Source organism: Haplochromis burtoni, unplaced genomic scaffold (assembly GCF_018398535.1).
Source record: "Haplochromis burtoni strain Fernald_Lab_line unplaced genomic scaffold, NCSU_Asbu1 Contig_447, whole genome shotgun sequence".
NCBI classification, from domain to species: domain Eukaryota; kingdom Metazoa; phylum Chordata; class Actinopteri; order Cichliformes; family Cichlidae; genus Haplochromis; species Haplochromis burtoni.
In genome coordinates, this window is record NW_024582808.1 from 345,923 (window position 1) to 364,404 (window position 18,482).

The window sequence follows — 18,482 nt, forward strand, 5'->3', positions numbered from 1 at the left end:
TGTGGAGGATATGTAAAGGCTTTCAGAAAATGATGAATCTGGAGCAGAGCTAAAGAGCACACCTGCTCAACCTTTATGTATAATTGTTATGCTGTTAGAAGGATATCACCAAGTAAATTCGCCACATTTTTAAACATTTTGTTGTTCAACAGCATCAAGACTGACGGAGTGTGTTTGAGATAACCTCACAAATGTCACAGATGACACATTTGGCGTTTTTTTGCTGGTCTGTAGGTAGCAGCTCCTGAAACGGAAGTCTGCCACACATCTGTTCGACTAACGCCAGTTGATCTAGACGCCATGACTCTCCAGATGTCTCTCCTCCCAAGAGAAGACGCCATGACTCTCCAGATGTCTCTCCTCCCAAGAGAAGACCTCACGACTCTCCAGATGTCTCTCCTCCCAAGAGAAGACGCCATGACTCTTCTGATGTCTCTCCTCCCAAGAGAAGACCTCATGACTCTCCAGATGTCTCTCCTCCCAAGAGAAGACCTCATGACTCTCCAGATGTCTCTCCTCCCAAGAGAAGACGCCATGACTCCCCAGACTTGTCACCACCAAGAGAAGACCTCACGACTCTCCAGATGTCTCTCCTCCCAGGACTAGACCTCACGACTCTCCAGATGTCTCTCCTCCCAAGAGAAGACCTCACGACTCTCCAGATGTCTCTCCTCCCAAGAGAAGACCTCACGACTCTCCAGATGTCTCTCCTCCCAAGAGAAGACCTCACGACTCTCCAGATGTCTCTCCTCCCAAGAGAAGACCTCACGACTCTCCAGATGTCTCTCCTCCCAAGAGAAGACCTCACGACTCTCCAGATGTCTCTCCTCCCAAGAGAAGACCTCACGACTCTCCAGATGTCTCTCCTCCCAAGAGAAGACCTCACGACTCTCCAGATGTCTCTCCTCCCAAGAGAAGACCTCACGACTCTCCAGATGTCTCTCCTCCCAAGAGAAGACCTCACGACTCTCCAGATGTCTCTCCTCCCAAGAGAAGACCTCACGACTCTCCAGATGTCTCTCCTCCCAAGAGAAGACCTCACGACTCTCCAGATGTCTCTCCTCCCAAGAGAAGACCTCACGACTCTCCAGATGTCTCTCCTCCCAAGAGAAGACCTCACGACTCTCCAGATGTCTCTCCTCCCAAGAGAAGACGCTCACGACTCTCCAGATGTCTCTCCTCCCAAGAGAAGACGCCATGACTCTCCAGATGTCTCTCCTCCCAAGAGAAGACCTCACGACTCTCCAGATGTCTCTCCTCCCAAGAGAAGACCTCACGACTCTCCAGATGTCTCTCCTCCCAAGAGAAGACGCCATGACTCCCCAGACTTGTCACCACCAAGACAGTGTTCAGGAAAGTCAGAAAAAATGCAAAGTAAAGGTGAGTGATCCATTTAAATTGTAAAGTGGAATCTGGTGTGGCATATGAATAAAAGTAAAAAGCAGAGACCCATTTAACATGAGTTTTGAATGGAAATTTCTTTTAAAGACATACCTTGATCTAATAATAAATCTTTAATTTTTGTTCAAAAGGCATTACAAAATGAAAATTAACAAATTAACTGTGTCTTTGTCAGATTCAGCCTCCAACAAAAGCAAGCTCAGCTCATCCTTGTTAAGTAAAAAACGCTCACCGGATCCTCATCGGTCAGCGGTGGCTAAGAAGGGTCAGAATAGACATGATTCAGACTCGGATCCGTCTCCCTCGAGAAAAAGGCCCCTGAAGGGAAACGCCTCAGACTCCGACCAATCTCCCCCAAGGAGGCCCTCAAAAACTAAACGGGGCTCAGACTCTGACCAGTCTCCACCCAGAGTGCGGCCACTGAGTGGAAGGGACTCGGATGGACATTTGTCACCACCTCGTAGGCCAGGCCAGTCACAGGTAAGCAGACTGTGTTGGAACAAAGATTAATGTCAAATCTGATTTCACTCAAATGTTATTATATTTTTCATTGTCTTTTTTTTTTTATAACCAGGGCCAAAGGATGCTATCTGGTGGAAAGGCAGGCCTGGTTTCTGTGGACATTTTAAGGAAAGAGAAAGAGGAGAACAGACGCAGAGAAAAACACAATCAGCCACTTGAAGGTTTCATCAACTTTTCTCTCTTAAGATATTTTTACACCCATTGATGGAAGAGCTTCGTACAGCTTTGCATCTCATTTCAGCTTATCATCTATATTGTCGTATTTTATTTAGTCCTAGAATTACATAGGTTGGCAGCGATCCGGATGTATCAGCAGAAACTTGCGGACGTGCTGCGCGAAGCCCTTAAGCCACTGGCACGTTACGATGAGGATCTTGACCGCATGTTGAGAGAACAGGAAAGAGAAGGCGATCGTATGGCTGCAATGCTCAGGCGTAAAAAGGACCGTGGCACAAAAACACAAGGTGTTTAACATTACATATGTTTTATTTTATTTATGACTTTATTTTATTTCACCAGGTCAATCCTTGCTACTGTTTGTATTTTTATTTATTTGTATGTTTGTTTTGATTTTTTGTAGAGAAACCTCGATATAAAGGCCCTGCTCCACCTCCAAACCGGTTCAATATTCCACCGGGGTACCGCTGGGATGGAGTTGACAGGTAGAGTTTGTGCATCGGTGACAGAGGAAAACTGTTGAGGACAGAACTGTAGTTTAATATTGAATGTTTTTAATACACACATCAGTTTGTCATTTTGCACATTAATGGTAAAGAAATTGTGATCATTTTTTTCCACGTCTATATTAAATTTGCGCCTAATTGAATGGATTGTCTTTGGCCTTTTAGCTTGTTGTATCATAATTAATAGGGTTATTTTATTTGTGTCTTGCAGGTCAAATGGTTTTGAACAGAAACGCTACCAGAGGATGGCAGATAAAAAGGCTGTGCAGGAAGCGGCCTATAAATGGAGTGTGGAGGATATGTAAAGGCTTTCAGAAAATGATGAATCTGGAGCAGAGCTAAAGAGCACACCTGCTCAACCTTTATGTATAATTGTTATGCTGTTAGAAGGATATCACCAGGTAAACTCGCCACATTTTTAAACATTTTGTTGTTCAACAGCATCAAGACTGACGGAGTGTGTTTGAGATAACCTCACAAATGTCACAGATGACACATTTGGCGTTTTTTTGCTGGTCTGTAGGTAGCAGCTCCTGAAACGGAAGTCTGCCACACATCTGTTCGACTAACGCCAGTTGATCTAGACCTCACGACTCTCCAGATGTCTCTCCTCACAGGACTACTCCTCGTCTCTCTCCAAGAGAGACGATCCCAGATCTCCTCAAAAGAGCCTGACTCTCCAGATGTCTCTCCTCCCAAGAGAAGACCTCACGACTCTCCAGATGTCTCTCCTCCCAAGAGAAGACCTCACGACTCTCCAGATGTCTCTCCTCCCAAGAGAAGACCTCACGACTCTCCAGATGTCTCTCCTCCCAAGAGAAGACGGACTCTGAGTTCTTCCACTGACCTACGCTCTCCAGATGTCTCTCCTCCCAAGAGAAGACCTCACGACTCTCCAGATGTCTCTCCTCCCAAGAGAAGACCAGACTCTCCAGATGTCTCTCCTCCCAAGGACAGACCTCACGACTCTCCAGATGTCTCTCCTCCCAAGAGAAGACCTCACGACTCTCCAGATGTCTCTCCTCCCAAGAGAAGACCTCACGACTCTCCAGATGTCTCTCCTCCCAAGAAGATGACCTCAGATCCCAGAATCCGACTTCCAGATGTCTCTCCTCCCAAGAGAAGACCCACGACTCTCCAGATGTCTCTCCTCAAGAGAAGACCTCACGACTCTCCAGATGTCTCTCCTCCCAAGAGAAGACCTCACGACTCTCCAGATGTCTCTCCTCCCAAGAGAAGACCTCACGACTCTCCAGATGTCTCTCCTCCCAAGAGAAGACCTCACGACTCTCCAGATGTCTCTCCTCCCAAGAGAAGACCTCAGACTCTCCAGATGTCTCTCCTCCCAAGAGAAGACCTCACGACTCTCCAGATGTCTCTCCTCCCAAGAGAAGACCTCACGACTCTCCAGATGTCTCTCCTCCCAAGAGAAGACGCCATGACTCCCCAGACTTGTCACCACCAAGACAGTGTTCAGGAAAGTCAGAAAAAATGCAAAGTAAAGGTGAGTGATCCATTTAAATTGTAAAGTGGAATCTGGTGTGGCATATGAATAAAAGTAAAAAGCAGAGACCCATTTAACATGAGTTTTGAATGGAAATTTCTTTTAAAGACATACCTTGATCTAATAATAAATCTTTAATTTTTGTTCAAAAGGCATTACAAAATGAAAATTAACAAATTAACTGTGTCTTTGTCAGATTCAGCCTCCAACAAAAGCAAGCTCAGCTCATCCTTGTTAAGTAAAAAACGCTCACCGGATCCTCATCGGTCAGCGGTGGCTAAGAAGGGTCAGAATAGACATGATTCAGACTCGGATCCGTCTCCCTCGAGAAAAAGGCCCCTGAAGGGAAACGCCTCAGACTCCGACCAATCTCCCCCAAGGAGGCCCTCAAAAACTAAACGGGGCTCAGACTCTGACCAGTCTCCACCCAGAGTGCGGCCACTGAGTGGAAGGGACTCGGATGGAGATTTGTCACCACCTCGTAGGCCAGGCCAGTCACAGGTAAGCAGACTGTGTTGGAACAAAGATTAATGTCAAATCTGATTTCACTCAAATGTTATTATATTTTTCATTGTCTTTTTTTTTTTATAACCAGGGCCAAAGGATGCTATCTGGTGGAAAGGCAGGCCTGGTTTCTGTGGACATTTAAGGAAAGAGAAAGAGGAGAACAGACGCAGAGAAAAACACAATCAGCCACTTGAAGGTTTCATCAACTTTTCTCTCTTAAGATATTTTTACACCCATTGATGGAAGAGCTTCGTACAGCTTTGCATCTCATTTCAGCTTATCATCTATATTGTCGTATTTTATTTACCGTAATTGTCGGGCTATAAGCTGCTACTTTTTGCACAAGCTTTGAACCCTGCGGCTTTTAGTCAGGTGCGGCTTTTCTATGGATTGTCCATGATTTTTGTCATATCGTAAGACGATTTGTTTTGTTTGTTCCGCTGTTGTACGGCACTACGTTGCCTGGCGGAAGGGCATGTGATCAGACACACAGTATCGGGGTTCAAGAGTGGTATGTTGGTCACATGTCCATCCGCCAGGCAACATAGTGCCGTACAAGTAGCGCGAAAAACAAACTTCAAAGTAGCGCTACGCGTTCAGCCGGAGGCGTGATGACGAGCGGCATAAACTTGCGAAAAGCAAGTATGCTCAACTCCACCGGTGGAATTCTGACAGCGTGGAAAAGTGTGAAAACATCCATGATCACCAACGGATTTCGAAGGGCTGGACTGCTGCATGATGGAGAGGAGGACACCGCCACGGCCCTTCTGAGGGTGTTCGACTCTGACACTGACAACGAGGATTTCTTTGGTTTTGAAAGTGACAACGAAGGAAAGAAGCTGAGAGTGGATGACGAAGCCACCCTGAGCCTGTTTCGTATCCGACACTGGAGAAGAGGACTTTGGTGGTTTTAGTGCGCAAAGAGTGGTGGTGAATGACTGACTTTTCTTCTTGTTAAAGCAGTGTCACTGCACCTGAGCCTAAAAGGTAGTCGAATCTATTTTTCTGGTGTGCTGTAGGTTATCTGTTATGTACTACATTTGTTACTCGATTTATGACAGACAGTCGACGTATAGCTACAAATGTGCAAATATGTACCCATAACTTGTTTTTCAAAATATTAATAAAAGTGGGTGTGTCTCCAAACAGCCATCTCTTTCCTGACAATTCGCTTTGTGCATATTCTCTTACATATGATAAGTCAACATTGAAACACCTGCGGCTTTTGGTCAGGTGCGGCTAATGTATGTACAAAACAGGATTTTCCCCTGATTTTAGCTTGTGCGGCTAATATTCAGGTGCGCTTTGTAGTCCGGGAAATACGGTAGTCTAATAATTACATAGGTTGGCAGCGATCCGGATGCATCAGCAGAAACTTGCGGACGTGCTGCGCGAAGCCCTTAAGCCACTGGCACGTTACGATGAGGATCTTGACCGCATGTTGAGAGAACAGGAAAGAGAAGGCGATCGTATGGCTGCAATGCTCAGGCGTAAAAAGGACCGTGGCACAAAAACACAAGGTGTTTAACATTACATATGTTTTATTTTATTTATGACTTTATTTTATTTCACCAGGTCAATCCTTGTAAGAAGCTTTTAAATAGCAGCAGTTTTGTTTTTGCTACTGTTTGTATTTTTATTTATTTGTATGTTTGTTTTGATTTTTTGTAGAGAAACCTCGATATAAAGGCCCTGCTCCACCTCCAAACCGGTTCAATATTCCACCGGGGTACCGCTGGGATGGAGTTGACAGGTAGAGTTTGTGCATCGGTGACAGAGGAAAACTGTTGAGGACAGAACTGTAGTTTAATATTGAATGTTTTTAATACACACATCAGTTTGTCATTTTGCACATTAATGGTAAAGAAATTGTGATCATTTTTTTCCACGTCTATATTAAATTTGCGCCTAATTGAATGGATTGTCTTTGGCCTTTTAGCTTGTTGTATCATAATTAATAGGGTTATTTTATTTGTGTCTTGCAGGTCAAATGGTTTTGAACAGAAACGCTACCAGAGGATGGCAGATAAAAAGGCTGTGCAGGAAGCGGCCTATAAATGGAGTGTGGAGGATATGTAAAGGCTTTCAGAAAATGATGAATCTGGAGCAGAGCTAAAGAGCACACCTGCTCAACCTTTATGTATAATTGTTATGCTGTTAGAAGGATATCACCAGGTAAACTCGCCACATTTTTAAACATTTTGTTGTTCAACAGCATCAAGACTGACGGAGTGTGTTTGAGATAACCTCACAAATGTCACAGATGACACATTTGGCGTTTTTTTGCTGGTCTGTAGGTAGCAGCTCCTGAAACGGAAGTCTGCCACACATCTGTTCGACTAACGCCAGTTGATCTAGACGCCATGACTCTCCAGATGTCTCTCCTCCCAAGAGAAGACGCCATGACTCTCCAGATGTCTCTCCTCCCAAGAGAAGACCACGACTCTCCAGATGTCTCTCCTCCCAAGAGAAGACCTCACGACTCTCCAGATGTCTCTCCTCCCAAGAGAAGACCTCACGACTCTCCAGATGTCTCTCCTCCCAAGAGAAGACGCCATGACTCTCCAGATGTCTCTCCTCCCAAGAGAAGACCTCACGACTCTCCAGATGTCTCTCCTCCCAAGAGAAGACCTCACGACTCTCCAGATGTCTCTCCTCCCAAGAGAAGACCTCACGACTCTCCAGATGTCTCTCCTCCCAAGAGAAGACCTCACGACTCTCCAGATGTCTCTCCTCCCAAGAGAAGACGCCATGACTCTCCAGATGTCTCTCCTCCCAAGAGAAGACTCATGACTCTCCAGATGTCTCTCCTCCCAAGAGAAGACCTCACGACTCTCCAGATGTCTCTCCTCCCAAGAGAAGACCTCACGACTCTCCAGATGTCTCTCCTCCCAAGAGAAGACCTCACGACTCTCCAGATGTCTCTCCTCCCAAGAGAAGACCTCACGACTCTCCAGATGTCTCTCCTCCCAAGAGAAGACCTCACGACTCTCCAGATGTCTCTCCTCCCAAGAGAAGACCTCACGACTCTCCAGATGTCTCTCCTCCCAAGAGAAGACGCCATGACTCCCCAGACTTGTCACCACCAAGACAGTGTTCAGGAAAGTCAGAAAAAATGCAAAGTAAAGGTGAGTGATCCATTTAAATTGTAAAGTGGAATCTGGTGTGGCATATGAATAAAAGTAAAAAGCAGAGACCCATTTAACATGAGTTTTGAATGGAAATTTCTTTTAAAGACATACCTTGATCTAATAATAAATCTTTAATTTTTGTTCAAAAGGCATTACAAAATGAAAATTAACAAATTAACTGTGTCTTTGTCAGATTCAGCCTCCAACAAAAGCAAGCTCAGCTCATCCTTGTTAAGTAAAAAACGCTCACCGGATCCTCATCGGTCAGCGGTGGCTAAGAAGGGTCAGAATAGACATGATTCAGACTCGGATCCGTCTCCCTCGAGAAAAAGGCCCCTGAAGGGAAACGCCTCAGACTCCGACCAATCTCCCCCAAGGAGGCCCTCAAAAACTAAACGGGGCTCAGACTCTGACTCTGCTTTTAAATAGCAGCAGTTTTGTTTTTGCTACTGTTTGTATTTTTATTTATTTGTATGTTTGTTTTGATTTTTTGTAGAGAAACCTCGATATAAAGGCCCTGCTCCACCTCCAAACCGGTTCAATATTCCACCGGGGTACCGCTGGGATGGAGTTGACAGGTAGAGTTTGTGCATCGGTGACAGAGGAAAACTGTTGAGGACAGAACTGTAGTTTAATATTGAATGTTTTTAATACACACATCAGTTTGTCATTTTGCACATTAATGGTAAAGAAATTGTGATCATTTTTTTCCACGTCTATATTAAATTTGCGCCTAATTGAATGGATTGTCTTTGGCCTTTTAGCTTGTTGTATCATAATTAATAGGGTTATTTTATTTGTGTCTTGCAGGTCAAATGGTTTTGAACAGAAACGCTACCAGAGGATGGCAGATAAAAAGGCTGTGCAGGAAGCGGCCTATAAATGGAGTGTGGAGGATATGTAAAGGCTTTCAGAAAATGATGAATCTGGAGCAGAGCTAAAGAGCACACCTGCTCAACCTTTATGTATAATTTTTATGCTGTTAGAACAACAAGACTAGATGCATCTACGCAGCAAAAGTTCTTTTTTAAATAAACTACATAGAAGAATTTGTTTCACCTTTCCAAACCCTTTTGATACTGTACCATGTGTATCAGATGGAACTGTACAGAAAAATGAAGTGAAGCATGTTCACAATTTTTGTAAGAAGTTATTCACCGTGGAGCAGAAGCTGCTGTGGTTTCAGTGTTTTATTAAAGAATGTTTTTGTAATGCATTGTCCCAAGAGTGTTCAGGCACCTGTAACTTGGATAGCATTTGACATTCAGTCTTTTTAGATAATTTTATACACTTACCACCCATTTTATTAGGCAACAGTAACTCAAATAACCGCTTGTTACAACCAACATATTTTGGTCCTGGACATAGAAATAGAGACATGTCCCTCATGACTCCAAAATGAAACGTAGTGCACAGCAACCAAATGCTGAAAGAGAGTGTCCACAGCTGACTGTCGATGGTATGGTATAGCTGTGAGGGTTTTGTGTACAAGATAAATGCACATTTGAGAGTTCTGTGGTGTAGCTAAAAAAAGACTGGCCTACAGAGATGTGAAAAAAGCGGCATTCAAATAAGCCATTCCTTGCCATATTAATCAGGGAGTGCATACACTGACAGGATGATGTGACTCACAGTGAGGGAATCAGGTTGGGCTCTAATATTTTTTCTAGTAATGTCCGATTCAGTCTAACATCTGTAAAAGTTTTAAGGCACTTTCCACCAGCACTATCAAAAAGAATTATGGAAGAATGATTTGTAGAATCAAGGAATCGGTGTCCTGGTTGCACATGCTAGACCAATGGCTTAATAACACAACAATGCTATTGCCTTTAATCTGTCACTATCTATGCTATTGATTATGGTGTAATTATATATATAAAAAAAAATTTAGTTAGTTAGTGCAAACACATATACGTCAAACACACTGAAAACTGAGGCTTTTTTCCACTGGTTTGTGTTTATTACTGTTTGATTATTGGGAATACATGCTGGGACAAGACAAATTTTAAGCATTTGTTAAATATGACTTTGACATTTAATATTAATCATGCATGTATGCAAACATGCAAGATGATTTCCACTGCCGCTTAGAAGTCATGCTTAGCTGGTCTTTGCCTTCCACCGTACCCGACATTCACGATGGGCCAGCCTGGGTAAGTCTCTCTTTGGACCGTGCTGAAGTTGATCCTGTGAATCAGAAGAATCAGAGCACGCAGACACAGCGTAGCTGCTCCCTACATGAAGGACACTGTGATGATGATAAACCTGCTCTCACCTGAACGCAGGATTGATGCCAATGTTGTCAGGCTGCGGGAAAGCAGGTGTCCGCCTCCTGTGGCAGGAGGATGGGGGAGGGAAGTCTTTCTGATACTGAGACTGCATCTGGGCTGTTTCCTGTTCGTTTTTTGCTGCTGCTGACATGTGATCACGGTTGCCTTCTTGCTCATTCCCTCTCACTTCTCTGTCCTCGCGTCTGTTTCCTCTTCCTGTTTATCATGAGGATGCAGGAGGAGAATGGTGAGATTCCTGTTGTGTGTTACAGCCTGCTGAAGGGTAATCAGAACTTTGCTAAAGGCAGAATTTCATCAACAGTAATCACACTTTCCACAAATAAACTTTCTTACTAAATATATTACACTATTTGCTTTTTTCATTTTAATCTTGAGAGAATAATACTTTATACATAAATGAGATGAAATGTTCTTATGGATATAAATCATTTGCTTTGGATGTCGCAGAGCTGTGTGAAGGACACGGGAACACATACACAAATAATTACTGCTGAGGGCAATCCAATCCTGTGTCTGTGAGTAAGAGTGGCAGGAATTTCACTGCACAGCAGAGAAAACAATATCACTCCTCCACATGCTCTGTGTCTATAACAGCATTTTCACATTTAACCTTATATGGTCTTTCTTATGTTCTATTTGAGGTATTAAATACTTTATTACAGTGTTTTTCAGTTTAATGGCAGTGTAGGGTTTTTTTAATCTAAGTTTTAATCACAAAATCACCTTTATAATCTCTACCATCTCTGCCTTCTCACTCATAGCACACTGCCCAAACCATTTCCAAGACACACACGTGCACTGAACAGAAAGCCACAGCCTTGCGTGCACTGTGCCATCATAAATGAGTCTTATCTTTATACAGACATGATGAGTTTACTCTCTAGGGTGAGCCAAGTCTGTTGACCTTTGCCTGGATCTTGGTCTGGGATAGGCCTGAAGCAGAAAGCCTCACGTGATGTGGTCTCCATCTTAGCAGGTGTGTCCGGGTAGAGGAGGAATCCTAAAAAGGGTGAAACGTAGACTGTTGACTCTTGTTCCCCTTTTTTAACCCACTACTTTGGAGTGATTCCAGTTAGCACAGAACATGTAGCCCAACGCTGTTCACAGTTTCTGAAATCTTTCCAGGTAGGTCTCTTTTTCACAGCTTGTTTACTTTGCATATAAATTCTATAAAATACGCGTAATGGCAGTGACAATTAATCATTCACACAGACCTGATTTTTGTGACAACAAAACAAAGTTTTATTTCTGTCTGCTTATTTAGTGATGTGCACCGAGATTAAAGCGAGATCAGAAATAATGACGGTAATTTTGAATCCTTTTGTTATTTCTTGACTAGGACATTGTTTCTATTTCTGTTTTACTCTTTTCAGTGTTTGAACTTTCTTTCTTTTTTTCCTTTGCCACTGAGCTTTTTTTACAAACACTAATTTAGATGATTAAAGCTGACAGTGGAGGATTTGAGAGCATAAGTAACTTTATCTGTTGCTGGTATGAAGGAGCAGCAGGACTTTACCTGCCACTGTTGGTGGTTCGCCCCTGTAGGGTCTACTGCGCAGAAAGAATTCGTGGTGGCGACGCGGTTGCTGCAGGCTGGCATTTTCAAAGAACATTTTGTCTGCTGGTTCCTGGATCACTGGCATCACCCGATGTTCTGAATCTTTGGTGTCTGCTCCTAAAAAAGTTTTAGAAAAGATGCATTAAAAAGTAAGAAAAAAAAACTATCAGAATTTAATTAAAAAAAACCTACCAAATCCAAGAATATTAACTATGAAATTTAAAATGGGGGGCATTGTGACTGTAATGCTTACCTTCCTTTTAAAAAACACATAAGCTTTCTGCCGTGTTACCCTCTACTTCCTATATTTCTCTGCACTGTGAGTGTTTGTGTGCCCGCTTATACAAAGAGCTTCTTAAAGCTTGTTTACTGCAGTAGTCATGGTGTTCTGTTGTTCACCGGTGGCTGGCAGATAGAGCAGTAACCAGCTGGGACAATAAAGCAGATGAAGTACCAGAATGCTGAAACTTTGGTCTGTGAGTTCAGTCAGACAGGTTTAAAAGGGAATATGCTCCAAAATGAGAATTTTTTATAAGTAATATTATTAAAATAAAGGCTGGATGACCATTTTTAAGTAAACTAGAAAGTTGGCCAGAGACTCCATTCTCCACTAAAGCCAACGATCCGTTTTTGAATTTAAAATAAAAGTGATCTGGATTTGCTTCACCTGTCCACCAAGCTTGACTTGGTAGTTTGTCTTGCTGACAGACAGACATAAAATATCAGCACCCATAAGCTAGAAGTGCCGAGCTAAGCCTTGTTTCCAAAGTTAATGCGTTTAAATGTCTTGCAAGGGTGGCTGCACAGTACCAAGTGTGATGATGGCAAAATAAATTTGACCACAGCAGTGTTAAGTGACACACCAAGCCAAGAAAGGAATGGAAAAAAAGAAGGGGGGAAGAGAAAATGACAAGTTTCCCATTCAGTAGTTACCCTGGGGCATTTGGCTAGAACTCAGCAATGTTCCCTGCGTCTTTGACATGAATCCAGCATTACTTTTTTCACATTAGAGGGCTTGTTTGAGCCTGCACTTTTCAGCAGGTAGTCTTATATTTATGGAAAAACTCTTAAGTGATGCAATCCTTTTTAAGGTATTTTTTTGTTTATTGTAAATTCCTCACAAGCTTGCAAATCACTTACTATAATATATGACAACAATAATCTTAGGTGTTGGCGGAAGACGTCATTTTAAACCCTATTTGTCTGAGACTTTTACCACTATGTTGTGCATTTTCAGTATGTGAGTGTTATTTTTTTATCCTTTTATCCAATTTCCCCCAATTTTTATCCGTTGTTCTCCTAACCCACATACTGAGTATGTCTCGGTACAAGGTCTACCGAACCTCTGAATCTCGTGGTGCTTCTTTTTGTTTTTCGAATGTTTTTTTTTTTTAAAAAGGGAGAGAGCGGCATGACAAAACTAATTTCCAAAAACAAAAACCCTCTGCATCTGGTGAAGAAAGTTAAAATTACAGAGTGAATCTTAGGCTTCACAAATGGGAACGAAGATGAAAATGACAGCTGGGAAATGTTCTCAAGTCTTTCCAGGGTTAACATGGAGGTATTAGTCAGCAAAGCTCTGTTCCCACCACTGCACTCATCACCCCCCACACCACCCTCCCTCCCTCCCCTAGCACAAATAACTCCATTAGTTTCACGGCTCCCAGTGGGATCAAAGAAAGAAATACAGTAAAACATTGCATCGTTTTTTTCAAAAATGAAAGAAAGTTCAAACACTGAAAAGAGTAAAACAGAAATAGAAACAATGTCCTAGTCAAGAAATAACAAAAGGATTCAAAATTACCGTCATTATTTCTGATCTCGCTTTAATCTCGGTGCACATCACTAAATAAGCAGACAGAAATAAAACTTTGTTTTGTTGTCACAAAAATCAGGTCTGTGTGAATGATTAATTGTCACTGCCATTAAGCATATTTTATAGAATTTATATGCAAAGTAAACAAGCTGTGAAAAAGAGACCTACCTGGAAAGATTTCAGAAACTGTGAACAGCGTTGGGCTACATGTTCTGTGCTAACTGGAATCACTCCAAAGTAGTGGGTTAAAAAAGGGGAACAAGAGTCAACAGTCTACGTTTCACCCTTTTTAGGATTCCTCCTCTACCCGGACACACCTGCTAAGATGGAGACCACATCACGTGAGGCTTTCTGCTTCAGGCCTATCCCAGACCAAGATCCAGGCAAAGGTCAACAGACTTGGCTCACCCTAGAGAGTAAACTCATCATGTCTGTATAAAGATAAGACTCATTTATGATGGCACAGTGCACGCAAGGCTGTGGCTTTCTGTTCAGTGCACGTGTGTGTCTTGGAAATGGTTTGGGCAGTGTGCTATGAGTGAGAAGGCAGAGATGGTAGAGATTATAAAGGTGATTTTGTGATTAAAACTTAGATTAAAAAAACCCTACACTGCCATTAAACTGAAAAACACTGTAATAAAGTATTTAATACCTCAAATAGAACATAAGAAAGACCATATAAGGTTAAATGTGAAAATGCTGTTATAGACACAGAGCATGTGGAGGAGTGATATTGTTTTCTCTGCTGTGCAGTGAAATTCCTGCCACTCTTACTCACAGACACAGGATTGGATTGCCCTCAGCAGTAATTATTTGTGTATGTGTTCCCGTGTCCTTCACACAGCTCTGCGACATCCAAAGCAAATGATTTATATCCATAAGAACATTTCATCTCATTTATGTATAAAGTATTATTCTCTCAAGATTAAAATGAAAAAAGCAAATAGTGTAATATATTTAGTATGATCAAGAAAGTAAGAAAGTTTATTTGTGGAAAGTGTGATTACTGTTGATGAAATTCTGCCTTTAGCAAAGTTCTGATTACCCTTCAGCAGGCTGTAACACACAACAGGAATCTCACCATTCTCCTCCTGCATCCTCATGATAAACAGGAAGAGGAAACAGACGCGAGGACAGAGAAGTGAGAGGGAATGAGCAAGAAGGCTACCGTGATCACATGTCAGCAGCAGCAAAAAACGAACAGGAAACAGCCCAGATGCAGTCTCAGTATCAGAAAGACTTCCCTCCCCCATCCTCCTGCCACAGGAGGCGGACACCTGCTTTCCCGCAGCCTGACAACATTGGCATCAATCCTGCGTTCAGGTGAGAGCAGGTTTATCATCATCACAGTGTCCTTCATGTAGGGAGCAGCTACTCTGTGTCTGCGTGCTCTGATTCTTCTGATTCACAGGATCAACTTCAGCACGGTCCAAAGAGAGACTTACCCAGGCTGGCCCATCGTGAATGTCGGGTACGGTGGAAGGCAAAGACCAGCTAAGCATGACTTCTAAGCGGCAGTGGAAATCATCTTGCATGTTTGCATACATGCATGATTAATATTAAATGTCAAAGTCATATTTAACAAATGCTTGAAATTTGTCTTGTCCCAGCATGTATTCCCAATAATCAAACAGTAATAAACACAAACCAGTGGAAAAAAGCCTCAGTTTTCAGTGTGTTTGACGTATATGTGTTTGCACTAACTTCATTTTCTCTTCGTATAAATAACACTATAATTGACAGCTTACTACTCAGAACATACTTGGAAATAAAAGTCAGTTCTGCCTCTTGTTTTTTTCTGGTACATTAGAGAATTACCTTTTAATGAAATAAGAGATTCATTTCCCGTCATCTTTCATATTGATGACTTCAGAAATACTTGTGCACAGTTTAAGAATCCACCCAGTGACCCATAACCGAAAGCTGATTGACCTCACTGGGCAGGACCGAGGATCAGATGGCTGAGTAAGAGCTGAGTAAGCATTTGATTCAAATTCCTGAGTTGCATGTATATGGAAAAAGGAGTAAATGTGTTTGAATACTGAGTTTTCTTCCCTCAAGTATAAATCTTGCACAACACATCATTACCAACTCTGAAAACAGGGGTCACATGAGGCTACACTGGAAAACTACCCAACTTGGGAAATCTTAAACGTGTTGCAACACTTTGACAAACAGTAACACCTTAGATTTCAAAACAATGATGAATTTTATTGTTTATGATATAATCTGATTTACATTTTTTTAAAAAGAAATGGGGCTGACAATGTGCTCTTAAACTTATGCTTTTTTAAAAACAAAACAAAACTGCAAACTCATTTTACATTGTGAGTCACATATAGCCTTTGACACTGAGTGGGCCGGACCAGCGAAACTTCCCTTTCTGTCAGTGAAAAGAAGTTTAACTACACATTTAATCCCTGGAATATCTTAATATCAGAAAAAGAAATGCAGTTTGGTTTGTCTCAGTTTATCTAAATGATAAACAACATTCTGTAGTAAATGGGGAAAAAAGTCTGTTGGGACTTAAATTGCAAGAAATAAAATTTGAATTGTATATGTGGGGTAATAATATTTATAATAACTGTATAAAAGTACAGTTCCGATTACCCAAAGCAATCCAATTGGACTCTTAAGCAGTGATTCTGGCTGCTGGCGCTCATGTTTGACATCCGGGATGTACGCCTCATTTGGCTGGACACCACCCGTATTGTAATTTTTTCGCTAGAATAAAGAGTTGTAAAAAAAAAAAAAAACCCCAACAAAACACAACAACCCTACTTTGTCATTCCTGAGACTTCCCTGAGAAGAACTGGGAATCAGGACTCTGCCACAGGCAGAGTCCTGATTACCATACAGTACAATCTGAAGAATATTAGCATACAAAAAAGTAACCTTTCACACAAACAGTTATCCAAGTCACACACTCATTCACTGTCCTCCTTTGAAAGCCTTCAGCTGTGCTTTGAACCATCCGTCAGTCTTGCAGTACCGCTGAAGTGCAGCCACATGCTTCATCTCCGGTCCCGGTGCCTGCTCCTGTCTCCGTGCCTGCGGTCATCCCACTCTCGGCCTCTGTCCCGGTCATCTCTCCTTCCTCTGTTGCCCCACTCTGCTGTTCTGTGTCGGTCCCGATCCTCTCTGGCTCTCCCGCTTGGTCTGTCCCACTCCCTCCCTCCACCACCACCACCTCGTTCCTGCACCGGGTCTACCCCGAGATTGATGGGTTTACGGAAAGGCCTGTCCCTGCCGCCGAACCGCAGCTGTCCGGATTCCTTTTTCCCTCCAAGCCCGCCGCCGAGCCGCCGCGGCACCCATCCTTTAAGAGTCCTCTCTTGCTCAAAATCCACGAACACTTCATGCTGGTCGACCACCAGCTTGTTGGCGTCCCGGCGGGCCCGGACCACAGACCGCTCCTCTTTGTACTCAATGAAGGCATATCCTTTGGAGAAACCCGTGACAATGTCCCGGACCAGCCGGAGCCGCTGGATGTCTCCGTACTTAGAGAACACTTTGTGTAGTTTATCTTCGGTGGTCTGTGGGTTCAAGCGGGACACAAAAAGCGTGAGCAGTGGGTCTCCAACGACGCCTTTGTTGGGCTTGTACCTGGCACCCATGGCCCTCCAGACCGCTCGATCATGGGGTTCCACGTCTGTGCCGTCGATGCTACCAGCTTTCAGCGGGTCGTACACCTTCGCTATCGGACTCCAGTCAGCCATTTTAAACTAGAACGATGGCACAGGAGACTGACGGGCTTTACAAACAGTTTTCAGGGCTAATATTTCTCTGCATTAGTCGCCAATTACCCGTTAAACCATACCAGTACCGCTGAATCTTTTCACTCTTCCAAGTGCATCAACAAAAACATTCCGTAATGAAACGGGGTCGAGTGTGTCACATTTTAAAGTCCCCCTACTCGCCCGACTAAGGATACTAGAGTTCCGCTGTGCTAAGATACTTAGACCAACTTAAAACTTAAATTAAAAATAGATAACGTAGATTAATTATAGCATCAGTCGACAAATTTGCAAGTATACTGCAAGTAATACTGTCACTTTAAAAAAAATTATTTTTTTATATAATTACACCATAATCAATAGCATAGATAGTGACAGATTAAAGGCAATAGCATTGTTGTGTTATTAAGCCATTGGTCTAGCATGTGCAACCAGGACACCGATTCCTTGATTCTACAAATCATTCTTCCATAATTCTTTTTGATAGTGCTGGTGGAAAGTGCCTTAAAACTTTTACAGATGTTAGACTGAATCGGACATTACTAGAAAAAATATTAGAGCCCAACCTGATTCCCTCACTGTGAGTCACATCATCCTGTCAGTGTATGCACTCCCTGATTAATATGGCAAGGAATGGCTTATTTGAATGCCGCTTTTTTCACATCTCTGTAGGCCAGTCTTTTTTTAGCTACACCACAGAACTCTCAAATGTGCATTTATCTTGTACACAAAACCCTCACAGCTATACCATACCATCGACAGTCAGCTGTGGACACTCTCTTTCAGCATTTGGTTGCTGTGCACTACGTTTCATTTTGGAGTCATGAGGGACATGTCTCTATTTCTATGTCCAGGACCAAAATATGTTGGTTGTAACAAGCGGTTATTTGAGTTACTGTTGCCTAATAAAATGGGTGGTAAGTGTATGAAATTATCTAAAAAGACTGAATGTCAAATGCTATCCAAGTTACAGGTGCCTGAACACTCTTGGGACAATGCATTACAAAAACATTCTTTAATAAAACACTGAAACCACAGCAGCTTCTGCTCCACGGTGAATAACTTCTTACAAAAATTGTGAACATGCTTCACTTCATTTTTCTGTACAGTTCCATCTGATACACATGGTACAGTATCAAAAGGGTTTGGAAAGGTGAAACAAATTCTTCTATGTAGTTTATTTAAAAAAGAACTTTTGCTGCGTAGATGCATCTAGTCTTGTTGTTCTAACAGCATAAAAATTATACATAAAGGTTGAGCAGGTGTGCTCTTTAGCTCTGCTCCAGATTCATCATTTTCTGAAAGCCTTTACATATCCTCCACACTCCATTT

The 18,482-nt window shown here is 42.5% G+C and overlaps 4 protein-coding genes across 6 annotated transcripts in view; 2 read left to right on the forward strand and 2 right to left on the reverse strand.

Annotated features, from left to right (window-relative positions):
- Nucleotides 1–290: 290 nt before the first annotated feature.
- On the forward strand, nt 291–3,222 carry LOC121812148 (BUD13 homolog; the record flags this gene model as incomplete). Its single annotated transcript, XM_042213501.1, has 8 exons — nt 291–441; nt 558–823; nt 1,188–1,380; nt 1,577–1,881; nt 1,976–2,084; nt 2,196–2,387; nt 2,504–2,585; nt 2,818–3,222. Coding segments are annotated over 8 exons (1,392 nt in total), but the record flags the coding sequence as incomplete, so codon positions are not given.
- A 713-nt stretch (nt 3,223–3,935) lies between these two features.
- On the forward strand, nt 3,936–8,962 carry LOC121812149 (BUD13 homolog). The gene is given in 10 exon segments (XM_042213502.1): nt 3,936–4,110; nt 4,307–4,611; nt 4,706–4,751; nt 4,754–4,813; nt 5,958–6,137; nt 6,289–6,370; nt 6,603–6,693; nt 7,550–7,745; nt 8,245–8,326; nt 8,559–8,962. Coding segments are annotated over 10 exon segments (1,149 nt in total). The 5' UTR covers nt 3,936–4,097; the 3' UTR covers nt 8,653–8,962.
- A 703-nt stretch (nt 8,963–9,665) lies between these two features.
- Nucleotides 9,666–13,677, reverse strand: si:dkeyp-69c1.9. Of its 3 annotated transcripts, XM_042213508.1 has the most exons (6): nt 13,582–13,677; nt 13,402–13,442; nt 11,556–11,714; nt 10,917–11,039; nt 10,024–10,234; nt 9,666–9,935 (listed from the first exon to the last, which is right to left on the reverse strand). In XM_042213508.1, exons 3-6 carry the CDS (start codon nt 11,680–11,682, stop codon nt 9,836–9,838), a joined length of 561 nt encoding a protein of 186 aa, XP_042069442.1. In that variant the 5' UTR covers nt 11,683–11,714; nt 13,402–13,442; nt 13,582–13,677; the 3' UTR covers nt 9,666–9,835. The 3 variants fall into 3 exon arrangements, with proteins under 3 accessions (XP_042069442.1, XP_042069441.1, XP_042069443.1); XM_042213507.1 differs by lacking the exons at nt 13,402–13,442; nt 13,582–13,677 and adding an exon at nt 11,851–13,200 and having other exon boundaries at nt 9,667–9,935; XM_042213509.1 differs by lacking the exons at nt 13,402–13,442; nt 13,582–13,677 and adding an exon at nt 11,851–12,686 and having other exon boundaries at nt 9,667–9,935; nt 10,944–11,039.
- Nucleotides 13,678–15,660: 1,983 nt separating this feature from the next.
- The window catches only part of snrnp35 (small nuclear ribonucleoprotein 35 (U11/U12)), a gene marked incomplete at its 5' end in the record, with an annotated part of 4,092 nt that continues 1,270 nt past the window's right edge, over nt 15,661–18,482 (reverse strand). The window contains 1 exon segment of the mRNA XM_014341069.2: nt 15,661–18,482. Within this exon segment, the coding sequence (XP_014196555.2) occupies nt 16,428–17,132 (705 nt within the window). The 3' untranslated portion in view covers nt 15,661–16,427.